The following is a 27,663-nucleotide window of genomic DNA, read 5'->3' as shown; positions in this document are numbered from 1 at the left end:
CTACTTGACCGGCAGCTTCCTCAATGCGAATGGCAGAAATATGCCCAGGTAATCTAGGACTCACTTTTTTGTGAACTGCAAAACAAACACAATTTGATACAGACAACGTAAATTAACAACCACAAATTGCAATATGTTCTTAAAAATTGGGCCTCTTCATAGTTTCACCATCATGGAACGGTTTTCCTTATGTGCAATAACCAGGTATATATATCGGTAAAAGAACAAAGTCAAAGGTTCTGTTTTTAAAGTTTGTGGCCAGTAGTTCGAACTTCATATGTTTTATAGAAGATTTGCATTGATTTCACGAATAAGGTACTACTGTGGTAACACATGAGCCAAAACTGTGTTAAGTGTTTTTATAAACCTCAAAATAGCAAAATAATACTGACACAGAATGTAGTTCATTGGTTAGCACATTTTAGGCCATATGTATGCCAACTTCAAGTTGGTGGTAATTTGCTAATTCCTTGAAAAATACACATTTTTGCATTTTTCAAAGTGCCATGTGACACACATACTTGCCCTTAGGGCATGTATGTGCGCCACATGTGCACCCACACTTATTTCAGGGGTGCAACAGGGTGTCCTTTGGACACCCCTGCACCCTTGAAATTATTCTCAACTTGCAATTTTCAAATTGCGAATCGCAAAATTGAGAATACCTTCCCATTCATTCCTATGGGCCTCCTGGCCCATAGAAATGAATGGGAAAGTATTCCTTAACTGCGATTCACAATTTGCTAATCGCAATTAAGGAACACTTAGAATTCGCAAAAAAAATTGCGAATTTGTACATACATACCAATTTGCGATTCTGAAATAGCGATTTCTTAAAAATTTCTATTTCAGAATCGCAAATGGGTACCTTGATACATATGGCCCTTAGCCTTTTCTTGCCACATAATTTCGTCAACTTTTCCATCTGCCCTGTTTATGAGTGATCTGCTTGTCGGTGAATGTGTATGACCTTACCATTTATTTGATTGGCCTAGGAAGTCAGATGGCACAGCTGGTCGATAACTACATTGCTAGAACCAAATATCTTCATTCTCAATGAAGTTCTGCTGCATTTTTATATTCTATACATTGCTGAGTCTTTTTCATTTTTCCCAGATTATTGAGAACTGTTGTCTAGATAAACACATGGACACCCAATCCTCAAGCATGGCGATCAAACCAGGACCCGGAGCTGGAAAGGTATTCTGTTTTTTTACCAAATATGGATTTTGTTCCTCTTAGCACCCTCTGTGAAATGCAGTGGCTGGCTCAGCCAAACAGAGGGGCATATTATCAAGGGGGTTTATCTCCGCTTTTCTGGCTTTAAAAGCCAAGAAAGCGGAGATAAAATGATCTCCCTATTACCTAGCTGTCGCTAACACCAGTTAGTGACAGCTAGTAGGAGATAGCGACCATCTTGGGCCCCACTTTGCATGTCAGAGAAATTTATCACTAATGACATGCAAAGTGGGCGTGCCAAGATGTTAGCGACTGGAAACAGTCGCTAACATCGCTATCTCCTATTACCAACTTTTGGAGATATTCGCGCTAAGCGCGAATATCTCCAAAAGCTAACGCCTGCCCAGAGCTGTTCTTAGCCATGTTATCCAATGGGAGGTGGATAACATGGCTAAGAGCATTAGCTCGCTAATGCATGAATATCGCTGACTTTTCAGCGATATTCATGCATTGCGGCTGATTTTTATCGCATTTGCGATAAACCTTGGTAATACCAAGCTTTATCTGCGATAAAAATCACCGCAGGTTGGCGATACATTTTTGTATCTAACCAAGCAATAGCGATAATTATCGCTATTGCTTGGTAATATGCTCCAGAATGCCTTGGCACTGACTACCGATGTTTATCCACATTCAGCAGTTGTAATCAGTTGGATTACTCCATGCTTTATATTGTGAGTGAGCATTCATAGTGTAGGTCCGCAGTGCTCACTGAAAGGCAGCATTACACCTTCTGGGTAAAATTTGTGCCATTGCAAAACAATGCCATATTACTAAGACTGTGGATACCGGTTAGGTATGACTATTAGGGTAAATATAGACGGAAAGATCAGATCTGTTGTCACTGTTGTGATAGCTGTACTCCTTATTGCACTTTAAAAAAATTCATATTTCACTGTCTCAGCCATATTCAGATTCCAGGCCTTTGTCCCCCCTTCTAGGTCTGCTGGAAGCAGGAGGAACAAAGGGCTATCCACATAATAGAGCATTTAACAGTGGCTGGCCTAGCTTCTGGGAAAAGAATGGGTGGGAAGGAAATCTACCTGACGCTTTCCGTGGCTGAGAGGAGGAGTACCTTTGCACGCTGCTTTCCCTTGCTGGGCTTGCCTTTCTTTTGCTGAACTTTTTGTAACACCTCGCGGTCCCCGCTGCGCGGGTCCCGCTTCGCCTTCGTGTCAAGGCGCTAATCGTCTGGATTCCATCACCGGGGGCAGGAGGAGGAAGCACAGGGCTGCGAGCGCCAGGTGAGGAACAGGGACTCCATTGCCCAGGAGTCCCTGCGCTGTAATCACCTACACCTGGTCGCTCTCCCTGTTTGCCCCGCCCTGAACACCTCCCTTCTTTATTAGGAGTAGTCCCTGCCGCTTCGCGTGAGCGCGCGGGAGCGCGCCGGGAGAAGCCCGGGACAAGGGCGGGACCGTCTGTGGCCGTCCGGGGCCGCTGGAGGCCGGGCTGGGCCACCCCATTAACATCTACGGGCCAGGTATTGATCATACGCACTGTTGTTGGAAAGGCTTTGTGACCTATTTCCCTATAGGTGGGTAGAAAGGGGGTCCCTTGTATTATGGCTAGCTCAATAAGTACTTCTACTCTGCTGCCTCCCCTGGGGGAAGCTGAGCCTGCTATCATGGGCCCCCTTGACTCCTACTTCAAGCGTCTGCCGCAGGATATCGATAAAGAGATCGCCTTGGCAGAAAGGCGAGCCGGGCGTAGGCTTTCGATTGAGCTTCTGAAAAATCCACTGGAGAAAAACCAATGCTTGAACTATCCTGCGCTGGTTACACCATTATCATCCATTGTTTTACCAGCCCCCCAGGACTTATTACTTGACGTACCACTGCTTACTGAGTTAGTAGCTAACCCCCAATTAGACATTGTTACAACAAACTTATCTGTTGTGCATTCTGAGGCACCTAGCCAAATAGTAACAGGGGAAGGAGCCTCAGAAAATTACTGTGTACTAACAGAAGCGGGCAAACTTAAGCCTGGTGTCAAAAGGAAATGGGGAGCTACTGTAAAAAAACCACAACCAATAAAACCTGCTAGAAAACACAGGAAGCTAGGTACTAAATCGATTTTGACTCATGTCCCTCCAAAGCATGATGCATTAATGACAATAGGGGAGGCTGAAGTAGCTCCAGTTGTAGTGGAGCCTATAAGTATGGTGCACCCGACAATAAGGGCGGTGCCTGTCCCAGATCCATCTGTCATAGTTCCCCCTGGTTCGCAACCCTCCAACCACGATCTTCTGATAGAAGTGGAAAAAATAATGCGTTCCCTCCTTAATCCAGTGGAAATAAGACTTAAAAAGCTAGCTGAGCAACTTGACCATCTAGAACAAGCTAGCCTAGATAACTTTTTTTCTATTAAATCTTTAATTAAGTCTGGCAAAAAAATGGGTGAGGTTGGGAACAACCAACAGAAGGGTGATAAAGTACAAGGAGCCATGTTGGTTGACCTACAATCTCCGCCTGTAAGTGGTATTCCTGCACAGGTCAATAATGAAGGGGAGAATAGCAAGAATGTACCTGATCCAGTGTCTAGCAAAACTAGTAGTAATTGCGGGAAACCGAAGTCCAATAACACTAGAGACAAGGGAAGCAAGGACAGTGTAAAAAACCCACCTACATCAACTAGCAAAAATGCCACACCCTTGACGACCGGATCGGGAATAACTTTGGCCCAACGGCCAGGAAATGATAAAATTCACCCTAGTAATGGGCATGGGAATAATACCTGTGTGACAGTGGTAAAACCTCCCACACAGAGCCATGTTCCCCCACAACAAGTCCATACACAGGCAGTTAAAATTCACCCGAGTAATGGGAATGGGATTAATTCCTGTGTGACAGTGGCAAAACCTCCCTCACAGAGTTATGTTCCCCCACAACAAGTCCAAACAAAGACCCAAATAACCAAACTGCCAACTAGAATCCCGCCAGTACAGCTCACCCCTGACTCCTTCCCATATGTGGCCGTACTTACTAACGTCCCACCCCTAACGGAGGGCCAAAGAGAAACCTACGACATGTTAAAAAACAAGGCCATGCATTGGCTTTCAGTCAATAGACCGCTCCCAGGGGGGGTGGATGGCCTGATAATCGGGGCTAGAAGGGTCCTTTGGATAGGGAATACTATAAAAAAACAGGGGGGTGAGTGTATTATAATCAATTTCCAGGATCCAAGGGTTGTGGGGCTGATTACGGGACAGGGTTGGAACACTAACATTGGAGGTATTGGGGTTGTTGACCTCACTTTCTTTTACCCAAGACCGGCGATCTATCTAGGGGGCTCCAATGAGCAACCGAGACCCAGTTTTTGCACCTGGGTAGAGGCTGTCCCACCTGCTGCTCCTACATTTAGATCGACTAACTGTTATACTGAGGCATTTAACCCCTATAAAGGGCAGGGGCAGATGAGGTGGGGTTGCTGACAGAGACCAATTGAGCAATTACGACAGGATGAGGTCTTGGTTAGTGGGAAGTTCCCTGATGTAATATTAAGACCCCACGATGAAATGACCGGAAAACTCGTAGTGGAATATGTGAGGGATGTGGACAATATTGAATGCTCGGGGGGGTGTGTGGGTGAACCGAGTTTGCAAACTATTGACTGCTCCAAAGATGGTACAGATGTTAATTGTATAAATACTGCTCTAAGTGAGGTTTGTTATTGTGGGAAGCAGGATGATATTCCGCCTATGACACCTAATGACAAGGGGATTTGTGTAGAAAATATCCTGGAGAGATTTTTGTCATGGAATGTTGCGGGGTTGGGGGCAAGAATGATGTCGCAGGATTGGATTGACTTCGTAACCGGGTTTGAAATGTGCCTATTTCAGGAGACATGGGCATGTGAGCCAATCCACTTCCAGGGTTACTTAAACTTCTGCATACCGGCAACGAGAGGCCACAGGGGTAGACCTATGGGAGGCCTTGCAGTCTGGATTAAACAAAACTCAAATGTAAAGGCAAAAACGATTGATCTAGGTTGTAAGGATATCCAGTTACTGAGATTATCTGTAGCCAAGGGTTCAACAATAGATATCTATAATATATATGCCAGGGGCACGAGTCCAGGGAATTCTGTTACCCTGGAAGTACTATCCGCTTCCCTTGAATCCCGGTCACTTGGAAACAGTGTAATTTTGGCAGGTGACTTGAATAGGACATTCGAGCCCCTAGAACATACTGCATTCCCAATAGGACTAGAGGAAGATGCCCTTTGGGACATCCCCAATCTAGACCTCCTACCAGTGAAGCGGTGGACTAACGACATCTTGTTGTTGAATGCATTATGTTTGGAATACGGTTTGAGGGCCCTCAATGGCAGGACAAAAAGTGATCAAGGTGGTAGTTGCACATATGATAATGGACATAATAAAAGCAGGATTGACTATGTCATCTGCAGTCTTGAGTTATGGTGTGGCGTGGGTGACATGGAAATTGTGGCCAGAATAGAAAGCGACCACAATCCTCTCTGTGTCTCCCACTCATGGTGGAAGGCCGCACGAGCCAACTCAGTGTCAGGTAGTGGGAGCGTACCTGTTATGGCCAATGACTCAAGAAGGGTGAAATGGCCATATGTCCTGGCTAATTTGACCACCTTGGAGTCTATTAATTTGGAGGTTGACAATGCCATTGCCGCCATGGAAAGAGTAGACCCTGTACTACCAGGCTCTGTCCAAATAACTGACATACATGAGACATTTTTTTCTCTGTTAAAACCGCATTTCACTAAACCTTTGAAGGCTAATAGGAAAGTACCAATCACAATTCCAACCTGGTTCAACAAACAATGTAGGGTAGCTAGGCTGGAGTTGGGTAGAGCACTCAAAAGCAGGGACAAGGCCTCGATTAAAGCTACAAGGAAATGTTATAATGACAGTATTCGAAAGGCTAAGAAGCAGTGGGATGAGGAGTACTGGGAGGAGCTACTGGAGGCCTCAGGTCAAAGGGACTCCAGAATGTTCTGGAAAATCGTGAAATGGGGAAGAGGGGGCGCCCCCAATAATCCCGACAACAATGTCGATGAGACATTGTGGGTCGAGTATTTTAAACCCCAGTATGCTGAGTGTAGGGATATAGTGGCTAAAGAACCTATCCCTATGGTATTTTGCAAGGGTGATTTTTTTAACACTAAGGATGCGGAAATTGTAATCTCAACACTGCAGGGGGGAAAAGCCCCTGGGCTGGATGGAATCCCTTCAGACATTTTTAAGCATGACAAGGCTAAGTGGGCAAAGTATGCGACTTTGGTGGGAAATGGCTTGGCTAAAGGGGCAAAAATCCCCAATATATGGAAGGGGGCCATAATTATACCGATTTTTAAAAAAGGCGATCGGTCACTCCCAGCAAACTATAGACCAATAAGTTTGCTGGCTACTATACAAAAAGTAGTGGGGAAGATGCTTGTCGACAAACTTATGGCCTGGGTAGATGACAATAATGCCCTATCCCCTTACCAGGCAGGATTCAGACGTGCAACCAGTACGGTCGACCAAATTTTCCGCTTTACCATGCTGCGGTGGGGGACTGTACTCCTGGGTAAAGGCAGCCTTTATGTAGCATTTGTAGATCTAAGGGCTGCCTTTGACTTGGTGCCCAGGTGCACGCTGTGGGAGGTTTTATCCAAAATTGGGGTTCCCCTTGAATTGCTCTCGCTGATAATGCGTCTCCACGAGAGCAATTATGCCAAGGTCCAGTGGGGGAGGAATGGGGAATCCACTACTAATTTCCCGGTTGAGCGGGGAGTGCGGCAGGGTTGTGCAATGGCACCCCTGCTGTTCTCCCTGTTCATCAATGGCATCGTGGACAGGATGTTGGACGCAATGGTTGACGCACCTTCGTTAGCGGGCATCAGAGTCCCAATTCTGATGTTCGCGGACGATACCTTGATTGTGTCCAAGACTCCGTCAGGCCTGCAGAGAGCCCTGAACATTTTTGACGCATTTTGCAAAGAACGGGGTCTTGAGGTGAATGTAAATAAAACCAAGTTGATGGCCTTTGGGCATAAGCGTCAATCTCAACCTAGGGTATTTTTGAATAATGTTAAGTTGGAGCTAGTAAATGTTTTTACATACCTCGGGGTTGAGATCTCAAGCAAACTTGGTTGGGCAAGACACATAGAGAAGGCGCTGTTGAAGCATCGGCAAATTTCAGGAGCCCTCAGGCTTGAGCAAGTAAAATCTAAGACCAGGCCCATAAAACCAGTTCTTATGGTTTATGACGCCAAAGCCTTGGGCGCAACCCTTTATGGGGCCGAAGTCTGGGGCTTTGAGAGTCTTATCAACATTCAAAAATCTGAGAACAAGTTTTTGAGAGGGATAACTAGTCTTCCCCAAAGCACCCCCTTAATACCGCTTGTCCTTGATTTAGGTAGAAAACTTAGGCCAATCCTTTATTGGAGACGGCTTTGGACAACCATGGAAATAAGGCACTATGCCGAGGGCTTCCTAGCATTAGCCAAATTAGATGTTTTTCGCAAAATTAAATGGCTAAAAACGCTCAAGGACGTTCTTGCGGAACTTGGGCTCTCCAAATTATGGGAAAACCCTCTCGGGGAAGTATTCCCCAGTAAAACCAACATTAAAGAAATATATTGGGATTACATAGATCAGAAATTATGGAGGAGCGCAACCTCGGATTCAATGGGGGGAAGATTCCTGGAAATTAAACAAAGCCCATCCCTGGAAAAGTATTGGGACAGCATAACTGTCCCATTAGATAGGAAATTATTTTTCCAGCTAAGGGCGGGCTCTCTCCCCCTGAGGTGCCTGACATCCGGCTGGAGAACTAGTGGTGGTTTGTGCTGCCCGTCATGTGGGGCCCCCAATGAGAATATTGCACACTTCCTGTTTATATGTGAGTCCTATGCAATCCCAAGGAAATCATGGTTGGCTCCAGTATGTAGGAATCTTGGTGTCCGAAGCGGTGTGGAGGGGCTGAGAATTATCTGTTCCTCCACTGAAATGCCCATCGTAGTTGGAACAGCTAAATACCTGGGGTGGGCATGGTCCATAAGGAGGCGGGCTCTACTCCCCGATGTGTTTTGATTTTCACATTTTTATATTTGTTTGACTAAACCTTGCAAATATCTACTGGGTGTTGTATATGAATTTTAACTTCAAAAAATGCGGGCAATATGTATGGTATGAGTTTTAATTTGTCCAAACTTTGGGAATGGTCTGTAACGCGGAGGTTCCCATACCTCAGCATGCATTTAGTATTCGCATAGCATGAAAAAGCTTATTTTATTCCAATTGGTAAAAATTTTAATGCTTTGGTATTATGTATTTTCAATTATAAATTGTTGTTATAGAATGCTTGATGTTTTAAAATGTATGAATTTATATGCCAGTGCTTTTATGAGTGTATAACTCGAATAAAGCTTTTTCAATCAATCGAAATCTACCTGCATTAATTAGCCCTTACAAATAAACTTGGCCTTGGCAAGCCCACAGAAAACAAAATAGGAAGGTTGACCCCCAGGACTCAAAACAGAAGTTGCTTGCCTTTGCAGCTTTGGTGGGAATGGATAAGATAGCTGCATCACTTGGGGGGTATGGGTGAGGCTTCCAGGGAAGGCCTTTCCTTAGACCGCTTAAAGTCGCCCTCTATAAGTGTCCCAGACCGCTATGGAATAGAGGGACAAGGGCAGAGTGACCAAGATTGGGTATAGGTGCTCGTCTTCCAGACCATTTTATCCCTATTTAAAAACCACTACACGAGGGAGTAAGACGATTGAGAAGAATGGCACCTGGGGCTGTGATATCAGAATGATGGCCAGCCAGAAAGAAGAAGACACATGAACATCTATAAGGAAGGTCTTTGCTACTTTGACTTCAGCTGGCTCCCAGGATTAGGATGAGTCCCTTCAAGCCAGTCACACTGGCCTCCTTATGCCCCATGATGAGAAATGGGGGGAATGGATCTTCTGGGGAATGCTGGACAGTTTCCCTGAGACTTCTGTGGACTCGTCCTTGAATCCACTGACACAGGTGATCTGCAAGTATCCAGGAGACTGAGGAACCTGGGGAGTGTGGCAGTAAAGGTGTTCTGCTTGCTTGCCTCTGAGGGGCTATCGACGATGCGCTGTAAGCACATGAGAGCATCAGGAGTCCTGCCAGAGGGTGGCTATGGTGAAGGTTACAACAAAGATCATGTCCGCAACCAAAGTACTCTTTATAGACCAGGAGGCCTGATGGAAAAGCTCCTAAATCAAAAAGCTAGTCCCCAGGAGAAAACCAACACCTTCTTTGTGAAAGGTGGGCTAAGTGGGCTGGACAAAGCACCCTGAAAATGTTTGTTCCCCTGGGGGGACCAGGGCATCACCACAGCATACATTTTCAGTTTGTATGGGAAAGGTGTGTGTGGGGCCCTCTCCCCAAACAATCCTTGGCCTCAGGGATCCTATCTTCCTGCAATAGAAGCATAGATGAGTTTCACACCTGTCCAAGCAGCTGGCTGGGCTTCCTCTCAACTGTCTCAGGGAAGGGGGGCAGGGAGGCACATCCCTACTGGAACCCATCCCGCAGTCCACACGGGTAGGAGAGAGAATGCCAGTTCCCCCACAGGCACAGTAAGGTGTTTGTCACCACGGGTGCTGGCCAGTCAACATAGGAATGGCCTCTAAGGGCTGCCCCAATAAAAAGTCTTTGCTGGGAGCCTCTTTGAAGGGAAGGGGCACAAAGCCTAAAAATAATTAAGAAGTGCAGCGATGCCGCATATGAAAAAAAAAACATGAAAAGTAGCTGAAGCAATATTCACTGGTCTGATTAAGTGAGCTTTAGGAGCACCCCATACGCCTTTGCACAGGTTTAGAATGTGTATATTCCTCTCCTGATTAGTGCAGCAGTAAGGGAGGGTACTACCAATGGGTTTAGGGTGGTTTGGGTTGGATGAGGCAGCAAATACAGGTGCTCCTCAGAACATGGCCCAGAAAACTTACCCTTAGTCTCCCAGGGATTACGTTAATGCCCCAGAGAGATGAATGTCCCAATGAGATGCTTTGTGGATATTAAAACTCACCTGAGACCTGTAGTTTTGTACATGGGATGAGGAGTTTCGAAGCCCTAGCTGAGTCTGCTATGTGCTGCAGGGGCAGCACAGTGAAGGTCGAAGTAAGATTCTACGACTTTACTTTTTTATTTAAAGCTTTATCGACAATGTTGATAATTGACAATATAAGGTTTTAAAATCCATTCTATGGAATGGAAGGTTTATATTATCTCCATTGATTCCAGTGATGCTGTAATGGAGGACATGCTTTTCTCATTTACTTCATGTAACACAATTAGTGATTCTGAAAGTCAAAGTCATTCAAGATCAGAAAAAATAATAATCTCCCAAGAAAAAATCATTAGAAACTCCAATTGCTTTATGAAACGCTTTTTTCTTCTTTATTTCATACTAGCGGCCCGTCCTGACGTTGTCCGGGTATGACAGAAATGTCTGCAATTAGAAAGCGCCCCAGCGATATGTGCCTCTTGCCGTCCTGCCGTGCACATCGTGCCCTAGCTCTGCATCCGCTGATTAAGGCGCCGACGCGTGTGTACCTGCTCTGAAGTTCTGGCCTCACAATGCGGCACAGCCGTCCTGCCGTGCTCATCGTGCCTGGGTGTCTTGTGTTTGGCCTCTTCACGCACTTCACGGCGCATACTAAACAACACAGCATGGTGCACTGAGACGCCACACGCCGTGTCAACGTCATCCGATGGCGTACTCAGCCGCCACACATTTCTAATGCGATAGAACGGTATTCTCATGCTCCACGGCGTACTCAGCCGCCACACATTTCCAACGCGATAGAACGCTATTCTCACGCTCCAAACGTACGCACACGCTCACCTCAGAGCTGGTGCTACTTCCAACGGACTACTTTGTCCCACAACCTGCTTTGTCCCTTCCAAACTATATGTTACGCTGGTGTATAGCCTATGCCCATCTCCTTTGCCTCACCTTTCCAATGCTGTATGCGGTGTTCTGGTTGGCGCAGTGGTTCCGGAGCTTACCCGCCTCAAAGGTTTGGCCTCTCTCTTTATATTATTAGTATGGATTTGATAGATGATGATTCATTCGATTATTTTAAAAACACAGAACAGAATCATAGCCATCACTGCCGACGTGGCGTGTTTCGTCTCCACGAGACTTCTTTGCGTTTTTATTTATTCTTTAATCGAATCCGAATCAAGTTCAAAAAGCTAAAATCTCCAATGGTTAAATGAGATGTTCTTATTAAAAGTTAGATTGTGTCATCAAAAACACCACTTTATTTTCCTTTGTAGGTCTTATTATTAATTTGTAAATGTTCTCCCAAGGCGGTACAGTTGCCCCTAATTGTGATGTACAGGACGAGACGTTCGGTATGATATTCAAATATGTTGGGAAAATGAACCAAGCGTTTTCCCGAATGGCAGGCTTTAAGTTGGGGGATTTATTCCCCTTGAATCCTGAGGGTCCCTGGGGGCCAACTAGCCCACCAGGTACCTCCAGTAAGTGCCACTGAGCTGCGTTGCAGAGAGGTATAAAAAGGGCCATGGGCTTGGATCACCTCTCCGCAACGCAGCTCTGTCGCACTTACTGGAGGTACCTGGTGGACTAGTTGGACCCCAGTGACCCTCAGGATTCAAGGGGAATAAATCCTCCAACTTAAAACCTGCCAGGGGGCACATTTGCAGAGTGGTGAAGGGAGGGGAGGGGGCGTGACTGATGTGAAATGTGTGTACCAATGCACTCATGCAATGACCCATGCTCTGACTCCTGCACTGCTACACTATCCTGAGCACTACCCATGCAGTCCAGCCATCACCCTGTCAGTACCCATGCACTCCTTCAATCACCCAGCCAGCACCATGTACTTATCCAATCACTCCACCAAAACCCAAGCACTTATAAATTCACCATGCACTCTCCTTACAGTACTCTAATCTTCCAGTCAGTACCCATGTCCTCATGGAATGGCCCAGGCACTAACACATGCACTGCTACAATCACCTAAGCACTTCCTAATGCAGACCTCTAACCACCTACACACTACTGAATCACTCCTCCAATTACCCAGGTAGTACCCACGCACTCCAGAAATCCCTCTGTTACTACCCACGCACTCCTCCAATCATCCAGCCAGCACTATGTACTTTTCCAATCACTCCGCCAAAATCCAAGCAGTTATAAAATCACCATGTACTGTCCTTGCAGCACTCTAATCATCCAGTCACCACCCATGTAGTCATGCAATGACCCAGTCACTAACTCATACACTGCTGCAATCCATTGATGACTACCTATGCAGTCCAGTAATCTCCAAGGTACTACCTGTGCAGTCCTTCAATTACCCAGCCAGTCGTTTGTCCTTATCCAGTCAGTGGGCCAAAACCCAAGCATTTATAAATTTACCATGCACTCTCCTTGTAGCACTCTAATCGTCCAGTCACTACTCATGTACTCATGCAATGACCCAGGCATTAACTCATGACAAATACAGAGGAGGTCATGCTAATCACAGGGGTACCCCAAGGCATAGTGTTCCCTAGTGTATGTAGGTGTTTTTACTGTATTCTAAGTGTCTTTTAGCAGAGCACTGTCTCTAGGACTCATTAGTCTGAGTCAGTTATCACAAGTACCCATCAGCAAGTTGCTCCTCTGTTGGTTCTTTCTGAACATCTCTTCTTCTTCCTGTACTTTTCTTTGTCTTTCTGGTCTTCTGTTGCCTCTTTCTGCATTTGTCTTGCTTCTTTCTGTGCTTTTCTTCCTCTTTCTGCACATGTCCTACCTTTGCAGGCTTAGTTATAAATTAGCATTCAAAAAACCCTTAGAAATTCACTGAGAAAACCATAGGTTTCAGGGACGTTATAGTTAGAAATTAGCATTCAAAAAACCTTACAAATTCACTGGAAAAAACATAGGTTTCAGGGACGTTATAGTTAGTTGGGCATTTCACTCGTACAAAACCAGAGAAATGTGGCCATTATAGTTAGTTGAGCTAAATGTAACTTGTGCCCCCGCAATGCACTGCGGATGACTTCACATATTACATCATTCATGACATGGTCAGTGACATCACTGATGACATCACTGATGACAACTGAAATTACATCACTGATGACAAAATCTGTGTGATAATCTGATGCACCCCCTCACACCCTAATATAACCATTGATACACCCACTGTAAAATCCAGACTACCATTTTCGAATCCAGAGACACACCAATACCAGTTACTAAATACCCACTCACTGATTCCCAGGGCTACACACATATCCACACCTTCACCCATACAGTCACTCATTTATGCAGTCACTCATCAAATACAGCACTCTAATATGCACTCATACCTATACAGAGACTCACACACCGCCACTCATCCATAGAGTTCCTCACACACCTATTCAGTCAAGCAAAGAATCAATCACACTCCCATGTACTCAAGTATACACTGATACACACTCTACCTCAATGATTAATACAGATACTAACACATACTTATTCTCCTATACAATCACTGATAAAAGCTCACAATCATCCATACAGCCACTCACACAATCACTTACTCTCACATATAGTCATTTATATATTCCAACACTCACATATACTGCCTTTTACATGTGTAGTTACTCACACATGTAAAAGGCAGTCACCAACACACTCATACAAACACTCAACCTACCCATACAGGCCTTCACAGATGCAGTATTGAACCCATACACCCAGTGAATCACCCACTCACACGTCTATGCAGAGTCACTCAAACCCACCCTCCTACACAGACACTTAGGCACCCATACAGATACTCAGACAACCAATAAATAACCCATATAGACACGCATGTAGCTACTTACCAACCCATGCAGCCACTTACACACCAACTGACAGACTGATACAAACATTCACACAGTTTAGTCACTAATCCATGCATTCAGTAAGACACGTTTATTCACTCACTTATACAGTCACACACCTACTAAATCATCCATTCAGACACTTATACACCAACTCATTCCACAATACACCTTGGCATATATATATAAAACATATTTAAACTTTACAGAAACACACAGTCACTGGATGATGTCATCAGTGATGTCATTTGAGATGAGAATGGTCCGAGGCAACGCAGTTGCAAAACGTACAACTTAGTGTTTTTTCAATGAGGAAGGAACCGAGAGGATCAGTAAGGAGAGTGGCTAGACAGGGGAGACAGCAGAAACGCAGGCAAGTGCCTTTTATAATTTCTAAAGAATTTGGTAGGGGGGAGGGAGCAGCTCACTTCGCTCTGCCACAGAGGCGGAGTTTTGCCTACTCCGAGTTCGCAACAGAGCGTGGACTAGGCAAATCCCCACAAACTCTGCTGGCGGAGCGGAGTTACCCGCCTAGGGTTAATAATTATACAATTTAATATGCAATTTGATATGCTACAGATGTTTGTATTGCATCATAAGTTTTGTTTATGTGACATTTTATATGCAGTATTGACTATCTTTCAAATAAGTACTCTAAATAACTCTATGGGGCCGATTACGATGTTGGTCGGAAAACTCAGTCCGCTAGTCGGAAGCTTTCCGACCATGGTTGCAGGCTTTCTGACCAACACAGTCAATTTGCAGTCTGAACGCCCGATTACGATGTTGGCGGGCAGATCATAAACCGGACGGTCATTATGACTCGGTTCAGACTGGCTCTCTGAGTCTTTCAGCCAGTTGGAACTGTACCGTAATCCCCTACGGACAGCGTTTCCGCCGTCGTGATTACGGTGTCCATTTCCCACAGCCTGTTCATGCCAGGCTTTCGGCCAAGGAAAGGCTGCCAGAAAGCGTCTTTATGGACCCCTAGCAGTGCCCCATTCACCCTTCAGCCTACTGTTGGTAGATGAGAGGGTACCTAGGGTACCTTCCTGTAAAATCCTGTACTGTATGTAAGGCACCATGGGGTGCCCACTGTGTGCAAGGCACCATGGGGTGCCTTCCACAGGCACAGGGTTTTACACACACACGTGTTTCTCTATAAGAGCCTGTATTACGGTCGGTTAACAGCCATGACATAAGCTCCCATAGAGAAAAGTGAGTATGCGACCAAACTGTGATCGGTCGCATCGTAATCAGGCGGTCAGAACCGCATAACTGAAGTCGGTCCGAGCCGTGTCAGAGACAGAGGCAGTCGGAGGCAACTCCAACCGACATCGTGATAAGCCCCTTTATGTTTGTGAAAGGAATCATTGTTGTTTTCATTTCCTTATCTAGAATGTAGATGGATGTAAATGTTTACAGCTGCATGCATTCCACAATGCTCTGCATCCTCCGACATGCAGCATAAAAGGGAGAATCTAAACTACCTATTTGTATGAGAAATGTTTCACTGAAAGTAATCATGTCAGTTTTCGTTAGACTGCAAATTAACCAGACCGGCATTATATCTTTTTTATTAATGCTTCAATGTATTGTTTTATGCTTTCCTCAAAGGTGCCAGTTGATGGAGTTGTCGTTATGCAACAATTTCCATTCTCCTCCAGTCTGCAGCGGATGTCTGTCGTTACCCAGGTCATCGGATCGAATGAGTTGATGGGTTTTATGAAAGGAGCACCGGAAATGGTCGTCAGGTTTTGCCGGCCACAGACAGGTAGGTAGACTTTCTGTGATGCAACAGTCTGCATAAATGCCAAAACCATAGCAAGTTATGTGCTTTAGCCACAGGTTTAAACATATTGGTAATACATGGTCACCACTTAGTGAGGCTGACTAACGCAAAGGAATTGTGGGAGTAACACTGCCTCTGAGAAACCACATCTACAAAGTAAGTGAATTCTCCCTATTGGTGGCCATGAATACACCCCCACTTCATAAGAGAATCTACCCCCACTCTAGAAGAGAATACAGCCCCTACTCCAAGAGTAAATTCACCCATGCTCTAGAAGAGAATGTACCTGTGCTCCCGAAGAAAATACACCCCTTGCTTCAGAAGTGAATACACCCCACTCCAGAAAACATTCCACCCCTGCTCTAGAAGAGAATTCACCCCTGCTCCAGAAGAGAATATACACTTGCTTTAGAAGAGAATTAACCTCTGCTCCAGAAAAGAATACATCCCTGCTCTAAAAGAGAATGACACCCCCTGCCCCAGAAGAGAATTCACCACTACTCTAGAAGAGAATATAACCCTGCTCCAGAGGAGAATTCTTCCCTGCTCCAAAATACACTCCCACTCTAGAAGAGGATACCCTCCCTCCTCCAGAAAAACATTCACCTCCTGCTCCAGAAACTACTCTATTAAGAATTGTGAGGGAACTGCATATAGGGAGGAAACCACTTCCTTGTAGCGACTATCCTCAGGCAGTAGCCTGGTTACCTTGAGATGCAGAGTCATGGAGGTTAATTTATTAACAATGGCAGCAGGATTGGACAATGGTTGGGACTGAGAGGCCTAGTGCGAAGTATGACTATAATATTGCTGTGTTACCTGTATTGATATTTTCAAGACGTCACATGGTGCACAGGCCGTGCGGATCCTTGGGCACCAAAGTATTCAAGCCATACCTTGCTATAGAGATTGAAAGAAACGGAGGCCAATAAAATCTGCCACAACTCCCGTAAATTAGTGGACATTTCCTCCCTCTGCGTTGGGATTTGAGAGATGGTGCCTAGAAGAATAGGGGCAGATCACCCCTCACCGGCTACGAAAACGGTTTATACCCCAGGGTATCTGACCTGAGATTAATGTTCCTATTAATCAGAGACTGATGATCGAACTCCACAATGCGGCACTAAGCGGGCACATGCAGACTGGGACTTTTATGGTGAGATCCAAGTAATAACCAAAACAAAAGACTTATGGTGAAGCCATGGGGTCCCAAGGGGACAGCAGGCCCACCAAATATTGAAGAGGGCCCATCACAGGGCTCCACTATTAACATGGAAGCAACCCTTTCTGAACTTTCAGGTAAATGTGATGCTATCTTGCAGGCTATTCTCAATGTTGATCCTACACTTGAATCTGAAATTTAAGCTATGGCCCTATAGGCATGTCTGCTCAGAGCACATTGCTAAAAGCTCACGGAAAGGGTAGCAATAATTGAATTGACTTTAGTGATGAAGCACCCATCAGTCAAAGAGATGCAGAAACTTCTCACAGGTACCCTCATGCAGAAGCAATGTGCACATCATAGGTTTGCCAGAGCATGTGAACGGCTCCATTGGGGAATTGTTTCATGAGACATAGCTTGGTGGCTCGGTCCTAGATGGCAACCATTTAACTTTTCTTTCTGTGGAAGAATCTCATAGGGTCCTGAATAGATGGCAAAGCATATTATGAGTTCCCTCAATGCCCTCATTTTTATGGTGGCGAGACTGCCATGAAAAGGATGGCGGTGAGGAAACTTAGGGGGTTCTACAGGGCCCCCTGGTGACTCGGTGCAAGGGAAGTGTATGCATGGGGGGCACAGGGTGTGTCCCCTGTCTTTCTGCACCTCCAGTTCCAGCACAGCATTGACTTTACAGGCCATGCCATCCTGGAAAGTGCTGTGGTTATCCTTTCTAAGGCTCTCCTACAAGCTTTTGAAAGGCAGTGTGAGACAAGCAAAATTGTTGAAGGGCACAACCAGAGACTCCCCTGTCATTCAATCCCTGCAACTACTGCCAACCACCAAGCCCTGTTCAGAAAGAAAGGGAAGGAATGTAAGGTGTGCCAGTGAAGGGGTGGACTGTTGCCATCAGCAAGAAGAGTCCTTGTGGAGTTTTGAATTACAGGTAAGATGAATGAAAACAGCTATCCTCAGGCCAAGACTTACTGAAGACTACAAAGGAGAAAAGGCATCCGGACCTGCCCCACAAAAAAAAATTATCTTGGCTGTCCTGTTTCTTCTTTTGGTGATTCTTGTCGACCTTCTCAATGACTTGGTCTAAGACAGTTATCAGGAGTCCTTAAAGAGCTCAGTACACTGAGGTAGGACATTGTGGGTTGGGTGCAAACCACACATTTCGGAAGAAACGTTTCAGGAAAGTAAATGAAGGATCAAGCAGAGAGGTACAGAAACAAACTACAACTAAAATCTGAATGCAAATGTAATTTTTGAAGACTCTTTTTTTGTTCTGCAACTATTTAGACAGGTTCTCTATGTTTTTGGAATTGACATAGGAAGTATCTTCCAAATTATCTGCAGGGTTTTTAGCATTAGAAGCAAGAGAACGATGGAGCAAAGCACACCTTACCTCTCCGAAGACATGCTCTGCACAGTCGACTGCACATTATACTTCTGAACGACATCATCGCTAACAATCATTCAGACAGTACACTTGTAACTAAAGAAAGTACAAATCAATGTGTTGGAAGGTGCAGAGACCATAATAATAAGAGATGTGTGTGAGGAGGAAACAGGTATTGACATGAAGGCCCAATTCAAGTGACTGGGGAAGAGAGTATTTCTATAACTTTTTTCTATTTATTAATAAATACAGGAACTGTAGTTTGTTGTAGGATTACCTTTTTTAGGCATTAAATTAAGACTATTGTTTACATACATCTTTTCTTTTTTTCTACACAGATTTTGTTTTTACACCCAGAAAAAAAAAATATATATATATATATGTATGTTCATGTAGATTATCCTTATACCTCCCTGAAGATGTTTGGTCCCCTAGGTATAGGATGGACTTAGGACCTGACTACCATCTTGGCTGATAGGATACTCCGTCACAAACATAATGGATATCCCATTCGCCGTATTACAAGTTCCATAGGATGCAACGGAATAGTAATATGTTGGACGGTATATCCGTCGCTTTTGTGATGGAATATCCCTGTCCACCAAGATCCTAATAGGGCCCTTAGTCTGAACATGAGAACATTGACATTTTATAGAAATGCAGTGCTTCCTTGCAGTTACTGGGAAAACATGTTGAATTCCTTTTCATTACAAAAATTGCTTCTTAAACAACTTTAGCCACAAAGGACATGAAATATTTTAGCAACCATGAACTATTACAACATTGATGAACTTTGGGGAATTAAGTCGTTATACAACTGTGTACTTGCCTTTTGCCTTGTTTCATGAAGAATTGTTCTTGATAAAGATATTGCTTGCTATATTGATTATTGATTAATAAAACACAGAATGTAAATTGAATTCAGTGGTATACACTAGTGATTAGAATCTTGCTTATCCTTTCCCAAACAGTGCCTTTAAATTTCTTAAGTGAGCTTGAATATTACACTTTGCAAGGGTTCCGGGTGATCGGACTGGCATATAAAACACTGGCTCTGAGGATAGATGTTGGAGTGGACACTTTCCAGAGGTAAGCCACAGGGCTGTAACTATGATCTGATGGTTAAAATTGTCACTTACATGGAAATATATTCTAATACTGATCCTAAGTCAGCCTTCTTCATGGATCAGAAATAGAGAATGCCGTTTGTTTTAAACCTTCACCAACTTTGCAAACTTCACAAGATCTTTCTTCAAAAATTGTTGATAGGAAATCCTACAAATTGAGTGGATTTTTGTGATAAAGAAAGTGCAAAATTCACTTGTGAAATCTCCCAGAACAAAAGAGAAAATAATTGTGTTAAATTGTTAAACAGCAGCCTATCAGCACCCAAATCACCACAACCCAGTTCACCATTTCCGCATGAACCTGTCCTCCGTCACCATCATCCCAGGTTCTCCACCAACAAGGACCCTATCTGTCCAGCCACTCAGGGGCCAGGCTTCAGCCTGAGCTTGGGAAGACTGATTAACCCAAAGCAGACTAGGCAGGTTATGAAAGCCAACTAACCTCCAAACGCATACTACTCCCCCCATTAACAAGCACCAGTGTAAACTCCTCTGTGCTGATGAGGAAAATTGAGGTGTTAGTATTGTGTTTACCTAGATGAATGTAGTAGAGAGGTGTTGCAGCAAAGTCTATGGTGTGTAAAACTCTTGTTCAGCAATACCCTTTTATTTAGTCGCTGTTCTCAATGCTGAAAAGCACTTTGACTTGGTGAAGGCAAATATCACATACGTTTCTCCTGATGAGGGCCAAGGGATGGGTGGTGATCATATGCTTCGGTGAACTTTCTGGCCAGATGAGGACCAAGGGAGGGATGATGATCACGTGCTGTGATGCTTTCCTAAATTAATAGGGTGGAGGACCTGAAGGCAATTTAAAGAATAATCCTATCATGTAATTAATTTAAAGGTTTTCTGGACAGTCACCTCCTGCACATGCATCGACCCATATCATGAAGGTCATTGGCTTCGTATAATATTATTATAATTCTTTCTTTATTTAGAAGCAAAAACGTCCATAAAAGATATAGCCATACATAAAAAAAGAAATGCACTGTATGGGATAAAAGAAACAACTAAAACTAATGCATCATCAGTTTTAAAAATCATTCAAATAAAAAAAAAATAAAGAATCGTAAACAATACACACCATCAAACTAAAAGGAGCCTCATGTGTGCTGGCCATGCACAGATTAATCAATACTAGAGAGCCTGGATCTGTAAGCAGCCCGCCGAAAACCTGTCACTGCACATAGGGTATAAGCATTTGGCAGTAACTGTAAATACAAAAGTGCCACTTTAGCATGCCTAAACTTCAGGATCTTTGGAAGGGGTCGGAGAAACCACCTTTTTGGCAAGGGGAGAAATTAGCACAGTAGTACGAAGTGTAGAGTGTCCGAAGGGGATCTAGAATTGCACCCACAGGGTCCTATTTGATTTAGAGGGAAACATCCAGCCGGGGATGCAAAAAGAAAATGTAGATAGTTAATTCTAAAATGAGTGAGCGCTATTTAAGGAAAGAAGATAATGTTCCTTACCCAGAATGGACTTTAACATGACATAAGCCCTCACTGAGGGTTTTCTCTGCTTGAAAGTTTCACAATGAACAGTAGAGAATTCACAATTTGAGTCTTTTACAGTATTAGCATCCCGGGGCTTAAAGTGACTGTTTGCAGAGTGGTAGCGAAAGGGTGCATGGTCTCCTACGAAGTCTCAGCAATCTTGTTCTTTGGGACTTAATTTGAGGCAACAGGAGGGGTAGTTGGCCCCCAAGAACATCCTTCGGTGCCAAATACCCCTCTTGTTATCTCCAATAAGTTCCACAAAGCTGGATTGCTAAGAGGTCTTTGGGGGCCATGCCCCCTTTTGCCACCACTCTACAAACACTACTACTAATTTAAAAAAAACTTAGAAATACACTGGGAAAAACCAAAGTTTATACAGATGTTATAGTTAGGAATTAGCATTTAAAAAGACCTTGGAAATTCACTGAAGAAACTAAAGGTTACAGAGACGTTATAGTTAGGAAATGGGATTAAAGAAAAAGCCTAGAAATTCAGTGAAAAAAACAAAGGCTACAGAGACGTTATGATTAGACTCAGCTGTCACTCATACAAAACCAGAGCAATTCAGCTGTTATAGTTAGTGAGCTAAGTATACCTTGCGCCCCTGCAATGCCCTGCTTATAACCTCACATATTTCAACACTCATGACATGGTCAGAAAAATCACTGATGACATGTCAAATGACATCACTGATGACATCAACCAGTGACTGTGAGTGTTTTTCGCATTTTTATTACTGTTTTATATAAATATATATATATACAAAGGTGTATTGGTGAATAGATGTCATCCACTGTTGGGCTGCTCTGGTGTCACTGAACGTACTGCTTATTGGTTACACACCTGAATTTATTGCTGAGTTTCTTGATGTTTACAAACCGAATGATAATCTCTGTGAAGTGGGCTGCTCACCATCTTGGTCCCGCTCCAGTGTCACTGCATCTACTGCATCATGGTTATGCACCTGAATTTATTGCTGCTGTTACTTGATATTTGCAAAACTAATGCTAATGTCTGTGTTGTGGTCTGCTTGCCCTCTTCTTCCCACTCCAGTCTCACTGCACCTTCTGCACCATGGCCATGCATCTAAGTTTATTGGTGCGGTTGTTTCATATTAAGAGAATTTGCAGAATTTGCTTTTTATTATGTATTTTGAGAATTGCAAATCTATTGCGATCCACCCCAATATGTATAATCCAGTATCGCAGAAGTTCACAAAACCAGCGTGTTTTTTGACAGTACTTGAAAACATATATAGAGTATTTAAAATTAATGTTTTAGGTAAGTGATTAACACAAATATTAAAGAAATGTATATATTAATTAGGAAATGAAGTTTAAAACATTTGTTTAAATATATTTTCTGGACTCATGATGACGTTGCACTGTCATCGTGACAACATCCCAGGTAACACAGGAACAAATGGATTTTACTTGTTAAAACAGCTTTAAATCTTTTATACAGAAAGTCCCCTCCCAGTGTTCATCCTTTATGTGTTGCAGTAAAAATTCACACCTGTACATCCACATCAAGAGTTTTGTTTCATTGTTGGTGTTTTTTGCTTACTTATAAAAAACAATGGCGTCTCCTGCTCAAGATCCTACGTAGCAGCTTGGAAGATCCTCAAAAAAAATTATCATTGAGTGGAATTTTGTTACAATTCCCAGTGGAGAAAGAAGGTAGTGGCCCAGAAGGTAAAGTGCACTTCGTGCGGAACAACATAAACGTATTCTTATGTCACGACAAGCATGCTCAGGAATTTGTAAAAATCCACTCACACCATCTTGCTTGGTCAGAAAGGGAGCACAATGGAAGTACTCTGTCCACATCCTCATGTGTGCGTCATCTGGCACCAGGAGATACACTACCAAGTAAGGCTGCAGTACACCAATGATCCCGGCAGGAGCTCCATAGCTTGCGAGCATCAGCACTCATTGCACAATCTGCAATAAAGTACTGTTGGCCAACAATCCATCCCTGCCATTCTTGATCCTGCAAAAAATCACAAGTGCTAATTTGTTTTTGGTTGAAGACTTGCTGCACAAGTTTTGCAAATTCTCTTTCTATATTTTTTTAATAGTTTTTATTGTTGAAATGTTAACAATAAAAAGCAACAAAACCCCCTTTTTAAAAAAAAAAAAAAGCCACAAAACTAAAAAAAGGGGTCGCTGTTGGAACTACCTTTTCTGGTTAAAAGAATGGCAAACTATATGTTACATGTTTATTACTGCATGAGTGTCTTGTATGTGAGTGAGTGAGAGTCTCAATGAGTGTATCGGTAAGATATTGGGTGTGTGAGTGGGTGTATGACTGAGTGAGGGAGTGTGCTAATAGCTATATGGTTGAGTGACTGGGTGTCTGAGTGACTGTGTGGGTGAGTTAGTGGTTGTGTGAGTAGCTGTATGAGTGAGTGAGTGTCTCTGTGAGTATCCGTGTGGGTGAGTGAGGGGGTTTCAGTGGCAGTATAAGTGAGTGACTGGGTATGTGAGTGGATGTATAGAAGAGTAACTGGCTATGTGAGTGGAAGTATAGATGAGTTACCAGCTATGTGAGTGGCTCTATGAGTAAATGACTGGATGTGTGAGTGACTATATGAGTGAATTAGTGGATGTATTAGAGGCTGTATGGGAAAGTGAATGGATGTGTAAGTGCCTGTTTGGGTTAGTGACTGGCTGTGTGAGTGGCTGTATGGGTGAGTTAGTGGGTTTGTGAATGACTTCAAGTGAACACTCTTGCAGATGTTGCACAGTTGGGGGAAAATTGTGCTTTGCCATTCATTTATCTGCTAAAATACTTGTTGCACTTTACCTGACTCAACCTCCTCATTTCTTGGGAGCCAACACCATGCCACCATTTTCTTTTTGTGCATTCTAGTCTTTGTATTGGCCATCCACTATATTAACCGACCGATGCTGCCGATACACAGTAGATGTACAATTGGCAAAGGCAAGCCCATCTGTGCCCGCCTGCATACGGATTGCAGCTAGCGTCAGCTATGCTGCCGGTGAGCCAGCCATAATGCACTCTATTGTACTTACTCAGGGCCAAATTATTAGCTTTATGTACTGTATCATGTGGTCCTGCATGTGAGTTCACTGGAGATTACCCATGAGTGGGATTTAACTGTCCTGGGTGAGGTTTCTCAGTTGAAGCTCCTAGATCATGCAGCTCCTTAATAGACAAGGATTATGGATTATTGCCAAATGGTTTGCCTGGTGTTTCTGCTTTACACCAGGAGCCTCCTTCTCAACCTGCCTTATAAATTGTCACTCTCTACCCCGACATGCACCAGACATTTTCAATTTGCTAATGAAGAACCGCTGGGATTGGATGTTTCTTACAGAAATCTGGCTTAAAGACAGTTTGGCTACCGATATTGTTATGGCAATTCCCCCAGACTTCTCCATCAAGCAACTTTATAGAACTGACACACATGAGAGAGGGGCGGCTATTTTACACCTTTCCGCCTACTCCTGCTCTGTAACAAAACAAATAACATTGAAGGGATGTCCTTTGCCGTTATATTAGCCCGTACCTTCGGAGTATCTGGCATGCCCATCTTTCATCCTCCTGATGCTTTGACTGCCGCTCTGCAACTTTTTATTGACACATTAGGTCAAATAACCCATCTCCATGCCTACTATTTGGTATTGGGTGATTTTAACCTTAATGTGGGTGACCTTGTCAATAAACCTGCACAGCAATTTCTGACCTCCTTGGAAGTCTTTAACTTAGATCAGCTTATTAAGGTACCCTCTTAACACAAAGCAGGCCATACACTTGACCTTGTCTTAGAAAACCCCGCGCCTGTTGGGGTACAACCAGATCTGAAATTAATTTGTCTGACCATGTTCTGGTCTCTTTTTACATAGTTTGCCCAGATCCTAGCGGTTCACAAGGACCAACAGGACTGCATCCAGACAATTGCATAAAAATTCAGACTCCCTACTTATAGAGTCTTCTGTCCCCTACCTGTCATGGGTTAGGCGATTTAGAGAAGGATGCATCATGCTTTAATGACTGGGGACCAGATGCTATAGATACCATTGTGCCTTTGAAATCCTACTTTTTAAAGAGACTTAAACCTTCTGCGCCTTGATTCCCTTAAGTCAGAGAAATCAGCATGCATTGGAGATACAAATATGACAAGGGCACCAAAACTATTTACCAGGCTACCCTGAAAAAATACCATGCCACTGTTCAAACGGGCCAAAAAAACCTTTATTTCCTAATTCATCTTTGAGGCTGCAAACAAAACTTGAGTGTTGTTCAAACTCCCACAGCAACATAAACTACCCTCTCTTGGCACAATTAACCAAGGACCAATGTCTTACTTCTATTCCAGCCAATCACTTGCTAGATTCGTCTTTATAACTGTAGAAGAATCAGCAGCTGAACTTGCAAGTTGCAAATCTAGCTCCAATATGGGTCCCTGGTGCCAGCCAGCCACAACCTTGCTGCACCCATGGTGAATCCTATCTTGAACAGACTGCTAAAATGAATCCCTTGAACAGGCACTGGTTCCTTCCAGCTGGTAACAAACTCTACTTCTACCCCTGCTTAGGAAGCCATCAGCTGACCCTAAACTTTCAGTAAATTTTGATCAATTTCACTCCTTCCTACATTTGCTAAACTACTTGAGAAAAATATAAACTGGTAGATATCATATTTTCTGGAGTCTAATCAGCTGCTTGAAGTCTCAGAATATATTTTAAAAAATTGGGTTTCAGGCACATCAGTCATGTTAATGCTTCCAGGCCTCTCCTCTGCATTTGATATGGTCTCTCATGCTATTTTGCTTGAGAGACTTGAAACCATCGGTATTGAAGACCAAGCCTTGTTATGGTTGAAAGCCGTCATTATTGAATGATCCCAAGCTGTTTTCCTTCCACCTTTTATCTCAGTGTTGAAGCTGCTTGATTGTGGAGCCCCTCAGGGTTCGGCTCTTAGCCTCACCATTTTTAATGTATATCTGGAGCCTCTGGCGAAGTTAGTCGAGTCTTGGGGAGTGAGAGTTGTATCTTATGCAGATAACACACAGCTCGTCCTTATCTTCGAGGAAAAAAACACCCACTACCTTGGACTCTTTCAAACTCTTGCAAATCCGTTGTGGACTTGATGTAAGAAAAGCTGTCTAAAGCTTAGCTCAGATGAGACTGAGAATATTTTCTATTGAAGCCAAGACTTTCACTAAATCCAACCTTTGGTGGCCTTAAGAAGTGGGCTAATGCCCCCCCTCCTTCTGACTTCTGTGGTAAGAAACCTTGGGGCGAAATTTGACTCTGACCTTACATTTGAGCCCCAATTCCAGGCACTATCCTACACTTGCTTCTTCACTCTTAGATCCCTTAGGAGGATGCTGCATCTCATCCAAGTGGAGTTTGAATTACACCAACAGCTTGAATTAGAGTCTTCAAATCTTCCAGAATGCTGCTGTCCGGCAAATTCTCGATTTCCCCTCCGTGCATCGATGTCAAGTCATTTACATTATCGATACTATCTTCCAGTGAATAAAAGGATCTAATTCGAGGCACTGATCTTTGCCAATAGAACCTACTCCCATAAAGGTCCACTCTATCTCATGCACTGCTTTAAGCTGAATGTCCAGGAGAGATCATTGAAATCTAACAAACACAATCTCTTCCAAATCCCACAAATTCATAAGGCTAAAAGAGGAGGTAGATCATTTGTTTTCATGGCCTCCAAATTGTGGAATGCACTTCCTCTTGGTTTGAGAAGTAATCCGTTAGAAATGGTTTTTAGAAAGAGCCCAAAAACTTTACTCTTGCACTTCTGCCTTGGTGCCATTTAGAATCTTTCTGCTATGTTTTCTGTAGGTGATCCTTTCCGCTAGCGCCGGGACGCCTCTTGAGAGGTATTTGTGCTCTCTACAAATGCATTGTATTGTATGCTATTGCAAATCTTTCTAAAGAGTACTAAAATCAATCCCTCCAGACAACCACGCCCATCTGGGGTTGCCAAGCCCCTACTATGCACAATAATGGTCCTATGGACAGCTTTTGGTGGGGAGCCCACTACCTACACACTCATAATCCCGATTCAGAAAAGGGGGTGGTGATGAACAGAGTGCCTGAATTAAGCAGACCACTCTTACCCAGTCCAAAGATCAGGGCTTGATCCATCACCATTTTTTAGCTCACTGCACCATCCCAGCTCAGAACTTGGCTATATGCAAATTAGTCTGTTCCTGTCCCAGTGCATGATGGGCACAGGGCAAACCAAACTACCAAGCCAATTCTTGTACTGGGAAGGAAACAAGCTTCCGGGGACTCATGATCCCTGCTAGGTGGTGAAGGCTCTTTGCAGTTCTTTATAGGTTCCTGTAGGTTCTATACAAGATCTTTCAAAATGTCGGAAATGTTATCTATTTAAATTGTAATACGTTCAATAGAATTGTTGATAAAGCACCCCAATATTCTTTGGTGCAGTAATAGTATTTAAAACTGTAAATAAATACAAGAATAAGTAAATGATATCTTATAATAAATATAATGCATGCACCATGGCACATTATATATGATCATGTTCAAAAGACTGTTTCACAAAGCTGTACTCTGAGTGGTAATTTCTCTGTCTTTGATAT

The 27,663-nt window shown here is 43.6% G+C and overlaps 1 protein-coding gene across 1 annotated transcript in view; it reads left to right on the top strand.

The window, feature by feature from the left end:
* Nucleotides 1-27,663, top strand: part of LOC144792100 (putative cation-transporting ATPase 13A4) — a 307,439-nt gene that overhangs the window by 126,162 nt on the left and 153,614 nt on the right. Inside the window, exons 15-17 of the mRNA XM_078666970.1 lie at nucleotides 1,117-1,200; nucleotides 15,695-15,851; nucleotides 19,402-19,519. Coding sequence (XP_078523096.1) covers nucleotides 1,117-1,200; nucleotides 15,695-15,851; nucleotides 19,402-19,519 — 359 coding nt within the window. The remainder of the gene's footprint in view (nucleotides 1-1,116; nucleotides 1,201-15,694; nucleotides 15,852-19,401; nucleotides 19,520-27,663) is intronic.

The sequence above is a fragment of the Lissotriton helveticus genome, chromosome 11 (assembly GCF_964261635.1).
Source record: "Lissotriton helveticus chromosome 11, aLisHel1.1, whole genome shotgun sequence".
Classification (NCBI taxonomy): Eukaryota; Metazoa; Chordata; class Amphibia; order Caudata; family Salamandridae; genus Lissotriton; species Lissotriton helveticus.
Note: the sequence above shows the minus strand (reverse complement) of the source record. Positions and strands in the feature narration are given on the sequence as shown.